Genomic DNA, 18,452 nt, shown 5'->3' with positions numbered 1-18,452 from the left:
TTCTTCAACGTGGTCTTTAATATTTTGTTTACAGCTTCCACTTGCCCATTAGCCTGGGGTCTGGCGACTGCGGAAAAGCTTTTGATAATTCCATGCGAAGCACAGAAGTTCGTGAAGTGTTCACTGTCAAACTGCTTTCCGTTGTCGGACACAATTTTCCGTGGAAGCCCAAAACGACACACTATATTCCTGATGACAAAATCCAGTGCTTTTTTAGATGTGACCGTGTTCATAGGTTCAGCTTCAGCCCATTTGGTGAAGTAGTCTACCGCGACTATGGCATACTTCACTCCACCCTTTCCAGTTGGGAGGGAACCTACTAGGTCAATGCCCCAAACAGCGAACGGCCAGGGGCTGGTCATTAGGGTAATTTCTGTAGGCGGCGCTCGCGGAACCTTGGCGTACCTCTGGCACTGCTCACATGTCCTGACATAATCCACACAATCCTTCTTCATGGTGGGCCAGAAGTATCCTTGTCGAAGGATCTTTTTGGAGAGGCTCAGCCCGGAGGTATGATCGCCACAGAAGCCTCCGTGAATCTCATGGATGATGGTGCTGACTTCGGTTCCGGCAACACACCTAAGGAAGGGTATGGACAACCCCCTGCGGTAAAGCTTTCCATCCATAACCACGTATCGGGGAGCTTGATATTGGAGCTTCCTTGCGTCAGCTTTATCAGTGGGGAGCTCTCCGGTGGTGAGAAATCTGAGGATGGGCCCTATCCAGGAGTGGGAATGGTCGATGATGGCGTTTATCCTTCGTGTCTCAGTACTGGGGGCTTCTAAGTGCCCGATGGGGACTAAGCCATACTGTTCAATCTCCGGGTCCGTTGCAAGCTTGGCGTCCGCGAGTGAGTTCTGGTCCCGGGGGACCTGGCGGATTTGGTAGCCTTTGAAATGCTGCAGTAGGTCACGGGAGAGAGACACGTAGGCAGCCATCCTTTCGCCTTTCGTCTGGTATTCCCCGGATATTTGGTTTACCACAAGTAGGGAGTCGCTGTATACTTCGATTTTTTGGGCTCCGACTTCTCTGGCCAGTCGTAACCCAGCTAACATGGCTTCGTGTTCTGCCTCGTTGTTGGATGCTGGGAACGCGAAACGGATGGCGCTCTGGAGCTGATGCCCTTGGGGAGATATTAGGATGACCCCCGCTCCAGCTCCTTTTTCATTTGAGGCTCCGTCTACATAGACCTTCCAGGTGGGAAGTTCCGGGACAGGATCTTCCGGGAGGTCATTCATTCCCGAGCATTCCACAATAAAGTCCACGAGAGCTTGACCTTTTATGGAAACACGCGGTTGGTAGTGGACGTCGAACTGGCTCAGCTCCATGGCCCACTTAAGCAATCTGCCAGAAGACTCGGGCTTCTGCAGGACTTGTCGGAGAGGGTGGTTGGTGAGTACTTTGATGGTGTGCGCCTGGAAATATGGCCTCAGCTTCCGTGAAGCGATCAGCAAGCAGAGGGAGAGTTTCTCGATCATCGAATATCTGGACTCGGCGTCCAATAACCTCTTGCTTACGTAATACACAGGGAGCTGGATACGGCCATCTTCCCGGACGAGAGCGGCACTTACTGCGTGCTCAGTCACAGCTAAGTATAAGAACAACGCCTCTCCTTCGACAGGTTTGGACAGAATGGGAGCTCGGGTTAAATGTTCTTTGAGGTGTTGGAAGGCTGCTTCGCATTCAGGGGTCCATTCGAACTTCTTGTTCCCTCGCAACACATTGAAGAAGGGGATACACTTGTCAGTGGCCTTGGATACGAAGCGGCTGAGAGCAGCTATCCTTCCGGTAACGCTCTGGAAATCCTTATGCTTCCGGGGGGAAGGCATATCTATGAACGCCTTTATTTTCTCAGGGTTGGCTTCCACTCCGCGGGAGCTGACAATAAAACCGAGGAACTTCCCAGACGAGACCCCGAAAGTACATTTCTTTGGATTTAGTTTCATCCCGTACTTTCGGATCACGGCGAAAGCTTCCTCAAGGTCGTTACTGTGGTCCCCGGAGGTCTTGGACTTTACCAACATGTCGTCCACGTACACCTCCATGTTCCTCCCCAGTTGGTCCTTGAACATTCTGTTTACCAGACGCTGGTACGTCGCCCCAGCATTCTTCAAACCGAAAGGCATGACCACGTAACAGTAGACACCCTTATCCGTGAGGAAACTGGTGTGTTCCTGGTCCGCGACATGCATCTTGATCTGGTTGTATCCGGAGTACGCATCCATGAAGGATAAGAGTTCGTACCCGGAAGTAGCGTCTACCATCTGATCGATTCGCGGGAGAGGGAAACAATCTTTCGGGCAGGCCTTGTTTAGGTCCGTGAAGTCAATGCACATTCTCCAGGACCCATCGGGTTTCGGGACCAAAACTGGGTTGGCCAACCACACGGGATAGTGCGACTCCTGGAGAAAGCCTATGGACATCAATTTGTCCACTTCAGCTTTGACGGCTTCGGCTCTCACTGGGTCCAGCGGCCTCCTCTTTTGGCGAATTGGAGTTGCAGATGGGTCTATGTTGAGTGCGTGGCACGCAACATTGGGATTAATCCCCGTCATATCAGCGTGGCACCATGCCAGGATATCCTGATTATCCTTCACAGTGGCCACGATCTTATCTCGAACGGTCGACGGTAGGTTTTTCCCCACCTGAATGACCTTGGTGGGTTCTCCCGGGTTGAGGATCACCTCTTCGACTTCCTCCATCGGCTCTATTGCTTTCTCGATTCCCACTCTTGGGTCGAGTTCGTCAAAGTATGCCTCCTGAGCACCCCCAGTTTCTGGCAATACTTCCGCCAAAGGAATGGCAGCAAACGTCTCTCGGACCGTGTAGACGGCTCGGACGGAGACGTTATAACAGCTCCGTGCACTTCTTTGGTCTCCTCGGAGGGTGCCAATATGCCCATCGTCGCATGGAAACTTCAAACATAAGTGGCGTATCGAGGTTATGGCCCCACAATCGATCAGGACCGGTCGGCCTAAGATGGCATTATACGCCGTGGGGCAGTCGACCACCACGAATGTGCTATGCTTGAAGGCACAAGCGTCGCTTTCTCCTCTGAGGGTGACTGGAAGTTGAATTTTGCCTAATGGCATGAGTGCGTCCCCATTGAAACCTTGAAGCTGGATGGGGCATGGGGCCAGGTCCATCTCGGTCAATCCGATCGCGTGGAAGGCCGCTTTGAAGAGGATGTTCACGGAGCTTCCGTTATCGATCAAGATCCGTGAGACCTTCTTATTGGCAATCTGGGCTTCCACCACGAGGGGATCGTTGTGGGGGAAGTGCACATGTCGAGCATCGTCCTCCGTGAAGGTGATGGGAAGATCCATCATTCGGGGACGTTGAGCAGGTGATTGGACCAAGGCGCACATCTCCTTGGCGTGCTCTAACTCCCTCAAGTACCTCTTCTGGGAGTTGCGGGTGCTTCCGGCAAGGTGTGGTCCTCCGGAAATGGTGGCGACGTGTCCGTCAACGGGTGGCGGAGCAAGGCCGGGCGGATATGGGTTACCTAGTCCTGGAGCCAACAAGGCAATGGGCGCCGGAGCGGGTGGAGCAGGAAGTGCGGGGAACTGAGACCCGGGAGTTTGGGGGTGACCGGCTCCAGGAGCGCTAACGGCCCCCCTCTGTCCCGGGGAATATGCAGCTCCGTGAACTATCCCCTGTCCGGGATAGATAATGGGTATCCTCACCCACTGACCGAGGTGTCCCGCTCTTGCCAGGGACTCGATCTCATCCTTCAGCTGAAGGCACTCGTTTGTGGTGTGCCCCACGTCTCCGTGGAACTCACACCTTTTATTGGAGTCTCGCGGACGCCTTCCTCCGTGAGACACTTTCGAGGGCTTCCTGTAGTTGACCATATTACAGGTCGCCCGATAGACATTCTCTCGCGAGTCTATCAAACTGGTATATTCCGTGAACTTGGGCTCATAGTCCTTCCGAGGTTTCTTTGAATGGTCTCCCCGGTTGGAGTTTCTTCCGCTTCGTTTGCTCCGCGATTGGCTCAAATTTCGTTCTGGAGCTTCCGCTTGTGGCTGCGGCATGCCAGGAGCGATACTACATCCGGTTTGTACTGCTCCGTACCCAGAGAAATGGGTTTGACTCGGCGTCTGAGCAGACGCGGAAGGCCCATACACACTTGGAGTGAATCGGGCTCCTGGAAGCGTGAGGGCTGGTGCGGGAGCTTGCGAAGCAAAGCTCGGCGCTGTCACGGAAGGCGTTGGAGCCGGGGGAACTCCGAAGGCCTGCTGGTAGGCATCCTCAAGGTTGATGATTCCCTGAGCTTTTGACATGAATTCGGACAGCGTTTCTGCCCGTCTCCTTTGCATTTCCCCCCATAGCAGGGAGCCGACAGTAAGGCCCGATTGAAGGGCGATCAGCTTCATGTCATCGCTGACCTTGGTTTTTGCAGCAGCTTCCATCATTCTCTGAATGAAAGCTTTGAGGTTCTCAGTGGGTTGCTGCTTGATGTTGGTTAAGGAGCCAACCTCCATGTCGTGGTCGCGGGCAGCAATAAACTGCCTCCTAAACGCGGACTGTAGCTCCTTCCAACTGTGGATTGATCCGGGAGCTAATCTTTTCCACCAGTCCTCCGCGGACTTAGTAAGGGTGAGTGAGAAGCACATGCATTTGGCATCCTCACTGACACGCGCCACTTGCATCATTTTATTGTATTTAGCTAGGTGGGTACGCGGGTCTGTCCTCCCATCATATAATTCTATGTGAGGCATTTTGAAGTTATCCGGGAGGGACGTTTCCGCGATCCTCCTAATACATGGTTCCGGATCTTCCTCCTCAGAGTCTGACAGGGCCCCACTTTGCTTCCGGACCAGCTTGGTCAAGGCAGCAATCTGTTCCTCGAGCCTCTTCGTATCACTTTCCGGGAGGTCACGTCCCCGGAGCTTGTCATTAATATGATTTCGGAGGTCATCTCCGCGAGGCCGGGCCTTTTCTCCTTTGGCCTTTTCATACTTGGCCTCCAACCTTCTTCTTAGGTCCACCGTGGACCAGCTATCTTCGGAGTGCGAGTTCGCAGCCCGACCGTCCTGATTGACGGAATCACTGGGGCGGTTGTTCCTTCCCCTAGGCCTGGGTGCCTTAGCACCGGGCCCTTTAGGCACAGAGTGCCCCCTTGGGGCTGAAGGACGTCTGGGCTTAGGAGCGCCAGAGACCTTCTGCGCGGGGGGGGGGGGGGCAGTCGGCCTGGTGATTCACGCCTTTAGGAGGTGCAGGGGCGTCAGCGCGCACAGGCTCTCCAACTTTTTCTTTACCCTTGTTAGGGGCGGCTTTGGATGGTCCAGCAGCGGCTGGATCCGGCATGGGGGCATCAGCACCACCTAGAACAGAGGCATCCTCGTCCGAGTCGCCTAGATCTCCAAACTTACTTTGGAGGCGTTCCATCATGCGTTGCATTCTTTCGGAGACGCGCTCCTGCTCAACAAGCTTGGCCTTAGTGGCCACCAGTTCTTCGGCTACTTGGACCAGTTCTGGGTCCTTCTCATAGTAGCAGCCGTCCTTGTAATAACCGTCTTGGACATACTCTTCTTCGTCTTCTAAGTATGTTGTATCTTCGGTACTGACCCGATCCTGGCGGGATGTCGGGTCTTCACCTTGGTAGTCTAAGGGTTCGCTTTGCACCACATCTTCCATCACGGTATCGGGGTTGACCGTAGCATTTTTGTCAACAGCGGATTTTCTCGTAGTCACCATCTCTTTAGCACGAAGTGAATACAAAAAACGTACACAGAAAAAGAGCTGACTAACAACTTCCTACAGCTCTCAATGAAAGCACCAAAGTGTTTACCGAGTTTTTCGGAAACGAATAACTAACAGAATAATAAAAAGATAAGAACTGTAGAAATGCTGAAATGTAACTAAACAAACAGTGTTTTTATGTGGTTCAGGCGTTAACAAGCCCTAGTCCACGAGTCGATGTTATTATACTTGGAAAAGGTTACAGTAAGATGGCTGGTGCACAAGAACTTCACACACTCACAGTGTTTCTCTCAGGTTCTCTTGAAGAAGATGAAGCTAGAGAGATTTTAGTAGAGTTTTTGCTATATATCCTTTGTCCGTCCCCCTTCTTGTAAAATGAAGGGGTCTTTATAGCTAGGGTTTTGGATTAGGGTTTTTCTCTACGTACATGAGTCTTAATTACACCAGCCATAAATAGGGATACAATTACTGTAGTAGCATGGCTACAAGACTCTATGTGGGTATATTTACGTGAAAGTATGGGGAACACACAAAGTCAGCCATCTTTTCCAAGTTGTCAGCGGAACAGTAGGCGAAAAGGTACCCTTAGGCGTGCTGGGATGTGTGCGGCTTTGACCTGACGGGCGTGTCAGGCGGGATCCTGTGTCAGGTGGATATCATTCCAAATATGCCTCCTCCAGGACTCGACCGTTTGGCTTTGTTCCGTGCGAGGCACGGAACTGCTTCCGCGGAGACCACTCGAAGAGCTTCTCCTGGAAGGAGCTTCCCCGAAGGATACCCCTTCGGGAGTCCGGGAGAGTTGACGAGTTTCCGTATTGTGTTTGCTTGGAAGAGTAATCCGGACACTAAACGGGAGAGGCAAAGCCTTTCTGCTCATCCGCGAGCTCTGGTCACCTACCGTGAAAGACATCGATAATCTGCCTCCCCGAGGTCATCAATCTAAACGCTATCCGGAAATCTGGATAACAGGTTGTTTATTACTATGCTCTATAATTAAAATGTTATATTATAAATATTTAAAATTACAAAAAATCACAAAAAAAAACCCAAAATCATGCTCAAAATTGTTCGAAATGTAATTCTTAGTGTGTTAAAATGATACTTGTCATGAGTTTAAGTTTTAAATCATTCAAAACTATTACGAGTCTCTTTTGTATAGCTTCCATAAAGAAGTTAAGAGAAAGAAAATGAGATTGGGGAGGTTAGAGAAAGAGAGGGATGGTGTGTGGCTGCTATGTTCATTGAAAGAGAGAGATGTGGATGTGTGGTGATGGTGATGGTGTTGTTGTGGCTGCTATTTTCATAGAAAACCAAGAGAGAGAGAGTATAAGAAAAGAGAGAAGTTTAGCATCATTTTTTAATTTACACAATGACTAACATGGGCCCGTTTGGTAAAAATTTTGTTTTTGAATTTTTTAAACTTAAAAATAGAAATATAATTTTATTTTTGTTTCTTTATTTTAAAAAAATAAAAATATGTTTGGTAACTATTTTTGTTTTTTGTTTTTAAAAATAAAAAATAATAAACGCGTTTGATAACTTTTATTTTTATTTTTTGTTTAACAATATAAGGTGTTGATTTGAAGAAGAGAAAAAATAAAAAAATTAAAATTAAAATCTATTTAAACAAATTTTGAAAGTGAAAAAATTCTATTTTTAAAATTTAATTAAAATTTAAAAAATTAATAAATAAAAATAGAATTACCAAACACATTTTATGTTTAATTTTCAAAATTTTAATTAATTAAATAAAAAACTATTTTTTTAAGTGTTACCAGACAACACCGTTATTTTTAATTCGCAATACTAATTAAACATAAAATGTGAAATTTGCCTTCAGCTATAGATAGTATGTGTGTACATTTAAGGCAATACAAGGATAGATATATTTTGGGTCTTTTTTATGGGTTTCTGGTCTTCTTGTCGAAACAATAAAAAGATGATTTTTAATTAGTTTTGGTTCTGTTCTGATAACATGCCTTCGAGTAAACATGTGGATATGTCATGTGCCGTAATTCTCTCAGACAAGGGTGCCATTTTACAAGGTCTTGGATATAAGTAAGCAGTAATTATTATTATATCAACATGAAATATATGGTCAAAACAATAATACTAGCTAGCTATCTCTATAGCTCAAAAACATATATTTATATAAACCCGTCCCTCTAATCACACCCTTATTTGGCATTTGGTAACGTGGTTCGCCTAATAATTCAGCTGATTCCCATGTGGCATCTCAGGTTTCCATACAAACGGAAAACCTTAATATATAATCCTTAATAACTGTATCGTTAACAACTTAACACGTACCCAAAATTATTCAACCACGAATCATTTGACTGTTTTTTTTTTAATAAAGAATAGAAATATTCGAATGATATTTGACTAGTTAAACTAAAAATAATGTTCAATAAAATTTATTATCTTTTGGTTTGGCAAAAAATATAGAAAACTAAGCAGAAAATACTTACTTGCACTACTTCAAATATAAATGTATGTATACACATGTAAAGCTTATTATAATTTCTTCCATTATTAAAGATTCAGACCAGTAACTTATGGCGCTTCAGCTTCACACTTTTAATTTCATTGGGTTTGGAGTTGAAAAAAGTCAGAAATAGCAGGCTAATATTATTGTCACAAAATATATTGACTGGTCCAAACCAGCAGGTCCGAAAACCGACATTTCCAATTTGTTTTCGTAAGAGTACTCCCTGGGTCATTTAAAATAACTACATAAGTAAAATTATACCAAAATATATTATTCCAAAAAATTTATATTTATTTATAATATATAGTTATATTTGAAACAAGTTATTCATTTATGTAAACATATAATATTAGTTTTTCATTCTCTTTTATATTATTCATAAACATATAAAATCACACACACAAATATCTTTTTTAAATAACAAGTGTGTAGATAACGGAAATTCTTGGTTTTAAATTTTTTTTTATTTTTTAATGTTAATTTTAACGGAATATTCTTATATTTAACATAATATTTTTATATTTAACGGTATTTTGTAAATACTTAAACTTAAATAAAATAAAATAAATAATTAAAAAAATTAAAATATGATATTTTTGAGATATTTTATAATGATAATTATTTTAAAATAATAAATAATTAAGCAAATTAAAATAGAATCTTTTTTTAGATTTTTTACATGATAATTATTTAAAAATAATAAAAAATTAAATAAATTAAAATATGATATTTTTTATATATTTTACAATAATAATTATTTAAAAATAATAAAATCATTTTATAACTTAAATAAAATTTAATTAAACTTAAACTCAATTATTATAATAATATCATATTAAACATATAACATAATCTACTGTCAATTAGTAACAAATTGATTTTTTTTAAAACTAGCAAGAAACTTAAATTTAAAATCCACATATAATATTTAATATTACTGTTGACCGCGTTTTTAGCCAACGACGTGAGAACGTCAAATAACGACAAGCCTTCAAGAGAAATAAAAACGACAACAGACGGTATCAACAAGAAAAGTAAAGAACACAGGAGATTTTTATAGTGGTTCAGCCCCGATTGTCGGTAATAGCCTAATCCACTTAGAGATGTGATTTATAAACCTGTACTCAAGATCAGATGGACTGAGCCAACTGAGTTTCTTCAGTACAAATTGTGAAAATACAAGAATTCTCTCTAATTTCAGCACTTTCTCTCTCTAGAATAGACAGTCCCAATTTTCTCTCTCTAGAAAGAATAAGCAGAAGGAACCCCTCTCTCATCTCATAAGCTCTCTATTTATAGAGATGGGATCCTCAACTGATATCCCCTTATAATAGGGATATTTTATTATATTTATTACATTTATATTACAAATAAACATTCAAAATTCAAAATGTAACAAACTCCCCATTTGTGGGAAGAATGAGAGATTCCCGCGCATGTTGTTGAAGTTGTGTCTGACTTAGTCTCCTCTAGCTAGTTGGTCCACCTCCTACTCACTACCCATGCAAGTGCTGGTTGAACATGCATGGTGGTAGGATATGCATGGTGGTAAGTTGAACGTGCATGGTGGTAGGAGATGCACTTCTCTCCTCTAACATGCACTCTCCTCTAGCATGCCATGTTCCTCCTTGAACCAATCTCCTTGGCTTCTCCTCGGACCAAGGTGGTCCGAGGCAACCTCCTTGGCACCTCACCTTGAACAACATTGGGGCAACCTCATCTTGGACAACATTGAGGGAACCTCACCTTGGACAACATTGAGGGAACCTCACCTTGGACAACATTGAGGCAACCTCACCTTGGACAACATTGAGGCAACCTTCTTTAGCATCTCCCAAACATGTCCGATCGAACATTGTATAGACTTTCCTTATGAAAGTCTAAGTCTACATTCTCTTGCATGAGACTCCTCCTCCTCCTTAGCTATTTACCTTGGACACGTTCGAGCCAACACTTAGAAAACCTTGGGAGGCTTACCTCCTACACACCCTTGGGGTCTCCTAGGACCACATCCTCCTTGGAGTCTCCTAGGACCACTCCCCTTAGCTCTCCTAGGAGGCACTCTCCTAGATGGATTCTCCTTAGCCTCCTAGGATGCATTCTCCAATTTTTGGGTATAACAATTACATTAAACATATAATATATAATCTCTTGTTGTTACTCTCAAATTCAAAAATTAGAACAAACATAAACTTAACACAAAAATAAATAAATTATTTAATTAAAATATGATATTTATTTGAAATTTATATGACATTAATGTGGATGCCAAAAATCCACCAAATAAAAACTCTTTAGTCCCTGGTTGGAACATAGGGATAAAGGTCACGTATTCATGCTATTGGGCTCGAGCCTGTAGGCCTTGTTGAATACAGGAGATCATCTCCTGAGAAACAACACATTATGGGCCACAAGGTTTGGCCCTGCTAAGCTAAGGGGCCACAATGAATACTGCAAGAGGATAGGTGCACAAGGCCCTCACATAGTGAGGTCCGACGTGCCCGCGCAAGGCTGACATGCCCACGAGTCAAGATGCACTCATACGCGTAAACGCTGCCAAAGACGCCCGGGACATACACCCGTGGATGCTCAATATTCCACGCTTATAAAAGACCCAAAGAATGCACTTAGACCCCCATACGCCTACACTCTCATTGGGTCCTCGGGCCATCAGGCATGCACCCCCTAGCGAGGCCATCAGGCACGCGCCACCAGCGAGGCCCTCATGTGCGCGCCCCCAGCGAGGCCATCAGCCGCGCGCCCCCAGCGAGGCCCTCATGCGCGCGCCACCAGCGAGGCCCTCCATGCGCGCGCCCCCAGCGAGGCCATCAGGCACGCGCCACCAGCGAGGCCCTCCATGCGCGCGCCCCAAGCGAGGCCATCAGCCACGCGCCCCTAGCGAGGCCCTCATGCGCGCGCGCCCCCAGCGAGGCCCATAGGCCACCATCTTCTCAGGAGGCCGTTGCACCATCACGTCACTAGTCTGGATCCATGCCGCAAGGAGACAAGTATAGCTAGGCCCTTCGCCACTAGGAGCCTTGCAAGGCACAGCCAGTGCATGGGTCATTACCACCTCGCATCTATGCCTTGCAAATGAGGGTCACATGGCATTGATCTCATGAGGTACGGAGTCCACTGACGAACTGAAAGGAGTTAGAGTACGGACATAGTACCCACGTCAGATAAGTAGTGGAGGTACGAACAAAGTACCATCTGTGGTCCTCACCAGCCACTCCTCTGACACCCGTACCAGGCAGGTAGTGGAGGCATGACCAGGTACAGGAGGTGAGGTGCTCCCATGATCTCTGACCTTGTACCAGAGCCGATACCACTACCCCTGGAACCACTCTCCTGTTAGTGTACTTGTGTACCATCTGGTCCCCTGGACCACCATGTACCCAGGGGCCATTAGAGCCCAACTATAAAAGGAGCTTGACCCCTCAGAATGAGAGGTTGGAAAATTCATTGTAAGCAGAGGCTATTGAGAAATATATCAAGACTTGCTCCATTATTTATCTGTGTTTATTTTTCCTTAAAGTTTATTCTCAGTTCTTATATAAACATCATCTGACTTACCTTTGAGTTTTCCGATCTAATTTCGTTGACGAGATTTCACCGTCAACAATTAATATAAATTTAATAAAAATAGTTAATAAGTTCTATAAATAAAATTAAGTAAACGTACATATTGCACATTGTTTGTATCTATTATATATATATAAATATATATATGTCATTCTCCCTTTTTTTTTCTCATTTTATATATTTATATATATATAGTTATCTACTTATTGTTATTTTTTTATGGGTAGTATTATAATATAATTATGTGATATGTGATATGACATGTAGGTAGATTTTATAAATATTAAAAGATATTATGATATTATTGATAGTTAAAGAAAATATTTAAAAATATAGTATTTAAATGATGTAGAAAAAAAATAGAAAAGTTGATATATGGTATAATATAAAAATTAGAGGTAAAATAGAAAATATGTGTTTTGAAGAAGTATTTAAAAAATAGAACATCTATTAAGAGAGTGGTCTAGAAGAATATGAAAAGAATACGGAAAGGTATTCAAGAAAACAATAGGCATATTTGACAATATTGACAAAATTAATTAAAGAAGTATTTTCAAAATGGGTAGTTTCCTGTGTTTGTAATATTGAGTGATATTTTTCGAAATGAGTAATTTCCTGTTTTGTTGTGATATGTTTTTATAATCAGATTATATTATATATGTTAATAAAATAAATATATAATTTCCTATAAAAGAATATTTTTTCTAGAATTGGAACTTATTAGTATTTATTTTATTTTTTGATCTGATTTATTTTGTTCAGAAATCGTGTACAGCTTGCAGAGATAAAATATATATAGTTTCCTTATTTATTTAGGGAAACTGGTTTAAAAACAGTCCAGGTTCAATGAATCTATTTGAACGGATTGCCAGTCTGTTTGCACAGATTCTGACTTTCCTGTTTTGGAAGATTTTCCATTTATTGGCTGATTGGTTTCTGATTTGTTTTCCACGACCTAAAGAGATTCTAAAAAGTATATAATCATCCTTAAGTCGTTGGTTTTTGATCATCTCTCTTGGTGTATTATTTTCCAAATATTGTTCAAGTTTTAGAGAGACTTTTTATTATGTGAAGAACTTGAGTCCATCAAGTTCTTAGTGGTTTATTACAGTGTACTTCTGTATTGTCTTCTTTGTGTTAATTGTGCAGGTTGAACACACTTGGACATTGGTTATCAAGCTTCGGGAGAAGTCTTGTTCGTGAGTCACTTTTCGGGAGGAAAAGTGCAAGTGTTATGATTTGAAGGGAGTTCAAGATCTTAACACTTCAGAAATTTGATTAGAAGTTTAGATTATAACAGTTGCGACAAATTCAAGAGGGAGTCTTTATTTGTATAAGTCAATTTGGTTTTGTAATCGTTTAGATATTCTTCTAATAAATTTCATTATCTGGGTGTGGCCTCGTGGACCAGTAGCAATCTACAAAGATTGCTGATACCACGTAAAAATCCGTGTGTTCTTTACCTTATGTTCGTTTTTATCTTCTGGCCACAAACTGTTTAAACATATTTAGTTTCTGTTCAAACAATTTTTGTGTCTGTTTAAACATTTTTGTAACAGTTCAACAATTAATTATTTAATTTGAATAATTAAGTTGGTAATCATAACAAAAAAAAACGTAATTTTACATATTACCCGTAAAAAAATATATAGTTTTTATTTTATTCGTAAATAATTAATTAGTGGACGTATTTTTACTTACTCATCCACTAATGTTCTAAAAATATAATATAAATCAGCTTATATATTTTGTGAAAAGAGGGCACTTTCTAATGATAAGAATTATTAAGGTCATATAAGTAATTTTCTATCTTCTTCAGTATTAGGAGGATGTGAGGAGATGAAATGTTTATTTATTTTTTTCTTTTATCTATTTGATTAGGTTTTTTTTAAGAAATATTTGATTGATTTGGATTTAACTACCTAAAAAACACAGAACAAATAATAAAAAAAATAATGATAATAATTCAGGAACCGTCCAAGTGTACAACGAGACCACTAATCCCAATTCCCTGTCACAACATTTAAAATAGCCCCAAAGGCCAAACCCAAAAACCCACTCACTCCTCAAACTTTTTCTTTCCTCACCATACTCTCTCACACATTACAAAACCCTCTAAATTCTGCCGCCAAATTTATAATTCCCACCGATAACCGCCTCAATCGGCGGCCTCAACCGCCACAACTGTCAAAATAATCTCCCGCTTAACAATGTCCAACTCGCGGAGGAACTCGCTCAGCGGCAGCGGCGCCGCCTCCCCTCAACTCGCCGGCTCCACTCAGGATCTCAGAAACCGAGTTATAAACTGCCTCAACAAGCTCTCCGACCGGGACACATTGGCGCTCGCCGCCGCTGAGCTGGAGTCCATCGCTCGGAGCCTCGGTCATGATTCGTTCTCACCGTTCCTCAGTTGCATTCACAATACCGATGATTCCTCCAAGCCTCACGTACGGAGGCAATGCGTGAGCCTCATAGGGCTTCTTTCGAACTCCCATGGCGATTCTCTCTCTCCCTTTCTTCCCAAGATGATCTCTACTGTCATTCGCCGTCTCCGTGATTCTGACTCCGTCGTTCGATCGGCATGTGTCGACGCCGTCTCGGCCATGTCGGCGCGGATCACAAGGCCGCCTTTCGCCACTGCGTTCCAAAAGCCCCTAATGGACGTGCTCTCGCTTGAGCAGAACCCCAACTCCCAGATCGGCTCTGCTCTGTGCCTTGCGGCCGCGATCGAGGCGTCGCCGGACCCTGACGCGGCTCAGTTACGACGGAGCTTGCCGAGGCTAGGGAAGTTGACAAAGAGCGACGGGTTCAAGGCCAAGTCAGCGCTACTTGTCCTCGTCGGTAGCATTGTCGGCGCCGGCGGCGCGTCGACTAAAAGTGCGTTAGATTGGCTGGTGCCGAGCGTGGCTGACTTCTTGAGTAGCGACGATTGGGCGGTGAGGAAGGCTGCTGCTGAAGCTTTAGGAAGAGTAGCCGTTATGGAGAGGGATTTGGCGTCAGAGTATAAGGATACATGTTTGATTGCATTGGAAAATCGGAGATTCGACAAGGTATGAACTAACGTTATCTCGATTTGGGCTGTCCTCTGTTTGTTTGGATTCTGGAAAAGTATACCTGAAGAAAGAAAAGCTTCGTAATTTATAATAGCAGCAGTGATTTTGCTTCTAAAAGACTTTTTCTTCTGTTTTGGATATGGTGTTAACAGGTCAAGGTTGTCCGTGAGATTATGAATCAAACATTAGAGTTATGGAAGGAGCTCAATGCCTTCGAGGAGATTCCTCTTCCACCTCAATCTAGATCTTCTCCAGGTAAAAGCTTTGTATTCCGATCATTAGTCCTTTGGAATATTTCAATCATTTGGTAGCTATACGAGTTCATTATTTTTGCGACTATTTGTCGAACAGTTTGAACCAGACATCTTGATTACATAATCAATCTAAATGTTTTGGTTCTTTTACCCTTGTCATTGTATTGGGCTAGATAATGGTATTGGTCGATGTTTTCCTCCTCTCTCCAAAAGTTCTCAAGACGGCGGTTTTAAGACTCCTCAACAAAAGAAAAGAGTCCCCACAAACCGGTCCCCTCTATCCGATTCTGATGGTTCATTGCCTAACAGTGTCAAAAAAGGAAGTCCTTTAAAGAGTAATGACAGATATTCTACCCCGACCATGTTTTGTAAGATGGACCATCAGAAGAAAGCATCCCGATGGAAAATTGAAATTGCAGTGCAAAATTCTCCTTCCTCGAAGGTGGCTTGTGAGGACAATGTTGGTGGAAAGAACGATTCTCCGGTTTCAGAATCTGGGGAGAAGCAGTCTAGTAATCTGAAGCTGGAAACTAAACATGCCCTTTTCAATAAGATTCGTGAAGAAAAAGTACACAAATTTGGTGGTTTGAGATCAGGGTCTCGTGTGGTTCCATTTGATGATGATGATGATGAGTACCATGGTTCAGATGTTGTAAATGATAATGCTGCTGAAGAAGCTTACGACGAGAATCCCAAGGATGCTGAGGATCTGTCAAAGATCAGTGAACAACTTATTCAGATTGAAAACCAGCAATCCAGTCTTTTAGACCTTCTTCAGGTGTGTATTGAATGAACAATGCTTGTTGCGCCAGCCTCTTCATTGAAAAAGATAAAAATATAAATAATATAAAATCCTTTTTAAAAGGTTATTATAGCTCATCAAATTTATCAGAGTGGGCATGTTGGTTAGTGCCATTTTGCTTAGATACATTTTAAAGTCTTTTCTGCCGACTAATATCTATCCTTCTTTTACTGGAACCAGAGATTTATTGGGAGCTCCCAAAGTGGATTGAATTCTTTGGAGACGCGGGTCCATGGCCTAGAGATCGCTATAGATGAAATGTCATACGATTTGGCTGTATCAAGTGGAATGTTTTCGACCTCCAACTCTGCAGAAAACACATGCTGCAAGCTGCCTGGTACAGAGTTCTTGAGCTCCAAGTTCTGGCGCAGAGCTGAAGGCCACTATTCTTCTCAAAGGTTTCCTACTTCTGGGATGGTTTTCTCACCCAGTAAGGATGAATTTTACAAGTTAGAAAGCGGCAGATTTCAATACCAAAATGGAAGTGCTTTTTTTAACCCATTGGCTGCTGACACCCAGAGCAGTTCAAGAGGTAGCAGTGGGGGATTTTCAAACAGAATGCCAAAGAAAGTTCAAGATTCTGAGAGTGCCCAAGCTTGCAACACCAGTTGGCTGAGTGGTGCTTAACCAGTTACCGGAAGACAGTCACCTGAGAAATAGGTAAACTTGAAAATCTGATTTTGACCCTTATAATCCTTTTACCATTTACACTCTTTATTGTTGTTGTTACTATTATTATTATTATTATTATTGTTGTGTGGTTAAGAGTTTGTTGTGTGTTTTTACACGTCATTATGGCATTGAAATCGATCATGCTTGTTACAAATTTTTAAACTGCCGCATTTGGAGTTGGGGCTTCACCTCTTGAAAATGTATTCCTGATGTATTAATCCTATTTAATTAAAATTAAAGATAATATGATTAATCAATATATTTTATTTTTTTATTTCAGGAAAAATTAATAAAAAAATATTTTTACGTACAAGTAGGCAACTGCAGTGTTTTATCATAAAGCCCTGATACGCTGATACCATTCACATCTTATGTCATTTTAGTATACTCGTAAATTCATGCATCTTAATGTTGTATCGTATGCCATTTATTTCAGAACTTTTACACAACTAAAGCAACTTTTTAGTGTAGCTCCTTCTTGAAGTTTTAGTCATTGGCTTTGTTTGATATGAGCTACTGCATTTCTACTTGTAAATTCATAAGAATCTTATGTTTGTCTTTATAGGGTGGCAATAGTATGTCAAATCCTCAAACTAGAATTGAAGTGTTCTAATGGTTGGAACAATGTGTATGTGTATAGTGTGAGAGCCTGCAACTATTCATTGAAGACCAGACGAGGTGAGCATGAAATTTTGATGTGCCAGAAAACGACACTTCTGATTCATGTGGCCTCGGGGAACACTGCATTGTACGAAAGACGGCCTCATTCAACGTATATTTGATTTAGTCAGAGCTTTCAGTTTAAAATATAAACTCAAAAACGGAGGCAAGTACCACTTGCAACTTGTAATTCTGTTCTGCGCAGTGTGTACCATACCACAAAATTAAGATTAATCTGTACAGATTGAAGTTTCTGCACCATCTTCATGGCCCCCGTCTTTACCAACTATAATATTAATACATGCGTAAATTTATTTCAAGTGCTCTTTACCATATTGAATGTACAAAATTGGCCACTTACAAATAATTGTAGTTTTTATTTAACTACTTTTAGGGACTAAAGTCTCTTTTCTTTTACAAGTGAAGTATTTAAGTTCCTTATTTTTTTCTGTTAGCAAAAGTCCTTTTTTGTGTCATAATTAGTGTACATTTTTCCTAAATCGTTAAAATATAGGCTAAACATAAATGTTAGAGGCTATTACCGCCAAAAAAAAAAAAATCAGCGACTTAAACGCTTCAATTTTGAAAGAACGAAGATTTTGTTTGCTAATTTTCCTATAATTTTTTTTTTCAGAATATTAAATACTCTATAATTAACATATAAAAAAAAATTATTTCTTAGACAAGTTGTGATTTTACTACTGTATAACCTCATATTAATTTTTTTAATTACAATTTTTTTTACATTATGTAGTATAACAGTTTCTCTATTTTTTTTTACATTATTTAAATATTATATCTTTATTAATTTTTATTAATTAAAATAATAAATTTGAGAGAGAAAGAAAGAAAATTGAATAAATGGTTTTTTTTTAAAAATATTTAAAGGAGTTCTAAAAAATCTATAAATATAGATAAAGAAATTATTAAATCCTTTATATTAATAGTTTCATTCTCTACATTTATAGATTTTTAGAGCTCCTATAAATAATTTTTTTAATTATTCAGTTTTCTCTCTTTCTAAATTTATTAGCTTTTATTTATTCTTTTCTATTATTTTCATTAATAAAAATATTTAAAGATGTAATATTAAAATGATGTGAAGAAAAAAAATAGAGAAGCTGATATATTGTAAAAAAAATATTATTGTCTTAATTTTGTAATTAAAAAATTAATATAAGATTATACAGTGTAGAACCACAATTTATCTAGGGTAGCGAATATCC

At 41.4% G+C, this 18,452-nt stretch overlaps 1 protein-coding gene across 2 annotated transcripts; it reads left to right on the top strand.

Annotated features, from left to right (window-relative positions):
* The first annotated feature begins 13,819 nt into the window (after positions 1-13,819).
* LOC133823171 (TORTIFOLIA1-like protein 4) lies at positions 13,820-17,667 on the top strand. 2 transcript variants are annotated; one of them, XM_062255784.1, is made up of 5 exons: positions 13,820-14,835; positions 14,991-15,093; positions 15,266-15,870; positions 16,075-16,554; positions 17,207-17,667. In XM_062255784.1, the coding sequence occupies exons 1-4, from the start codon at positions 13,996-13,998 to the stop codon at positions 16,519-16,521; spliced, it is 1,995 nt and encodes a 664-aa protein (XP_062111768.1). In that variant the 5' UTR covers positions 13,820-13,995; the 3' UTR covers positions 16,522-16,554; positions 17,207-17,667. The 2 variants fall into 2 exon arrangements, with proteins under 2 accessions (XP_062111768.1, XP_062111767.1); XM_062255783.1 differs by having other exon boundaries at positions 17,132-17,667.
* Positions 17,668-18,452: the final 785 nt, after the last annotated feature.

This window comes from Humulus lupulus, chromosome 3 (genome assembly GCF_963169125.1).
Source record: "Humulus lupulus chromosome 3, drHumLupu1.1, whole genome shotgun sequence".
Classification (NCBI taxonomy): Eukaryota; Viridiplantae; Streptophyta; class Magnoliopsida; order Rosales; family Cannabaceae; genus Humulus; species Humulus lupulus.
This window is presented reverse-complemented; position numbering and strand designations above follow the sequence as displayed.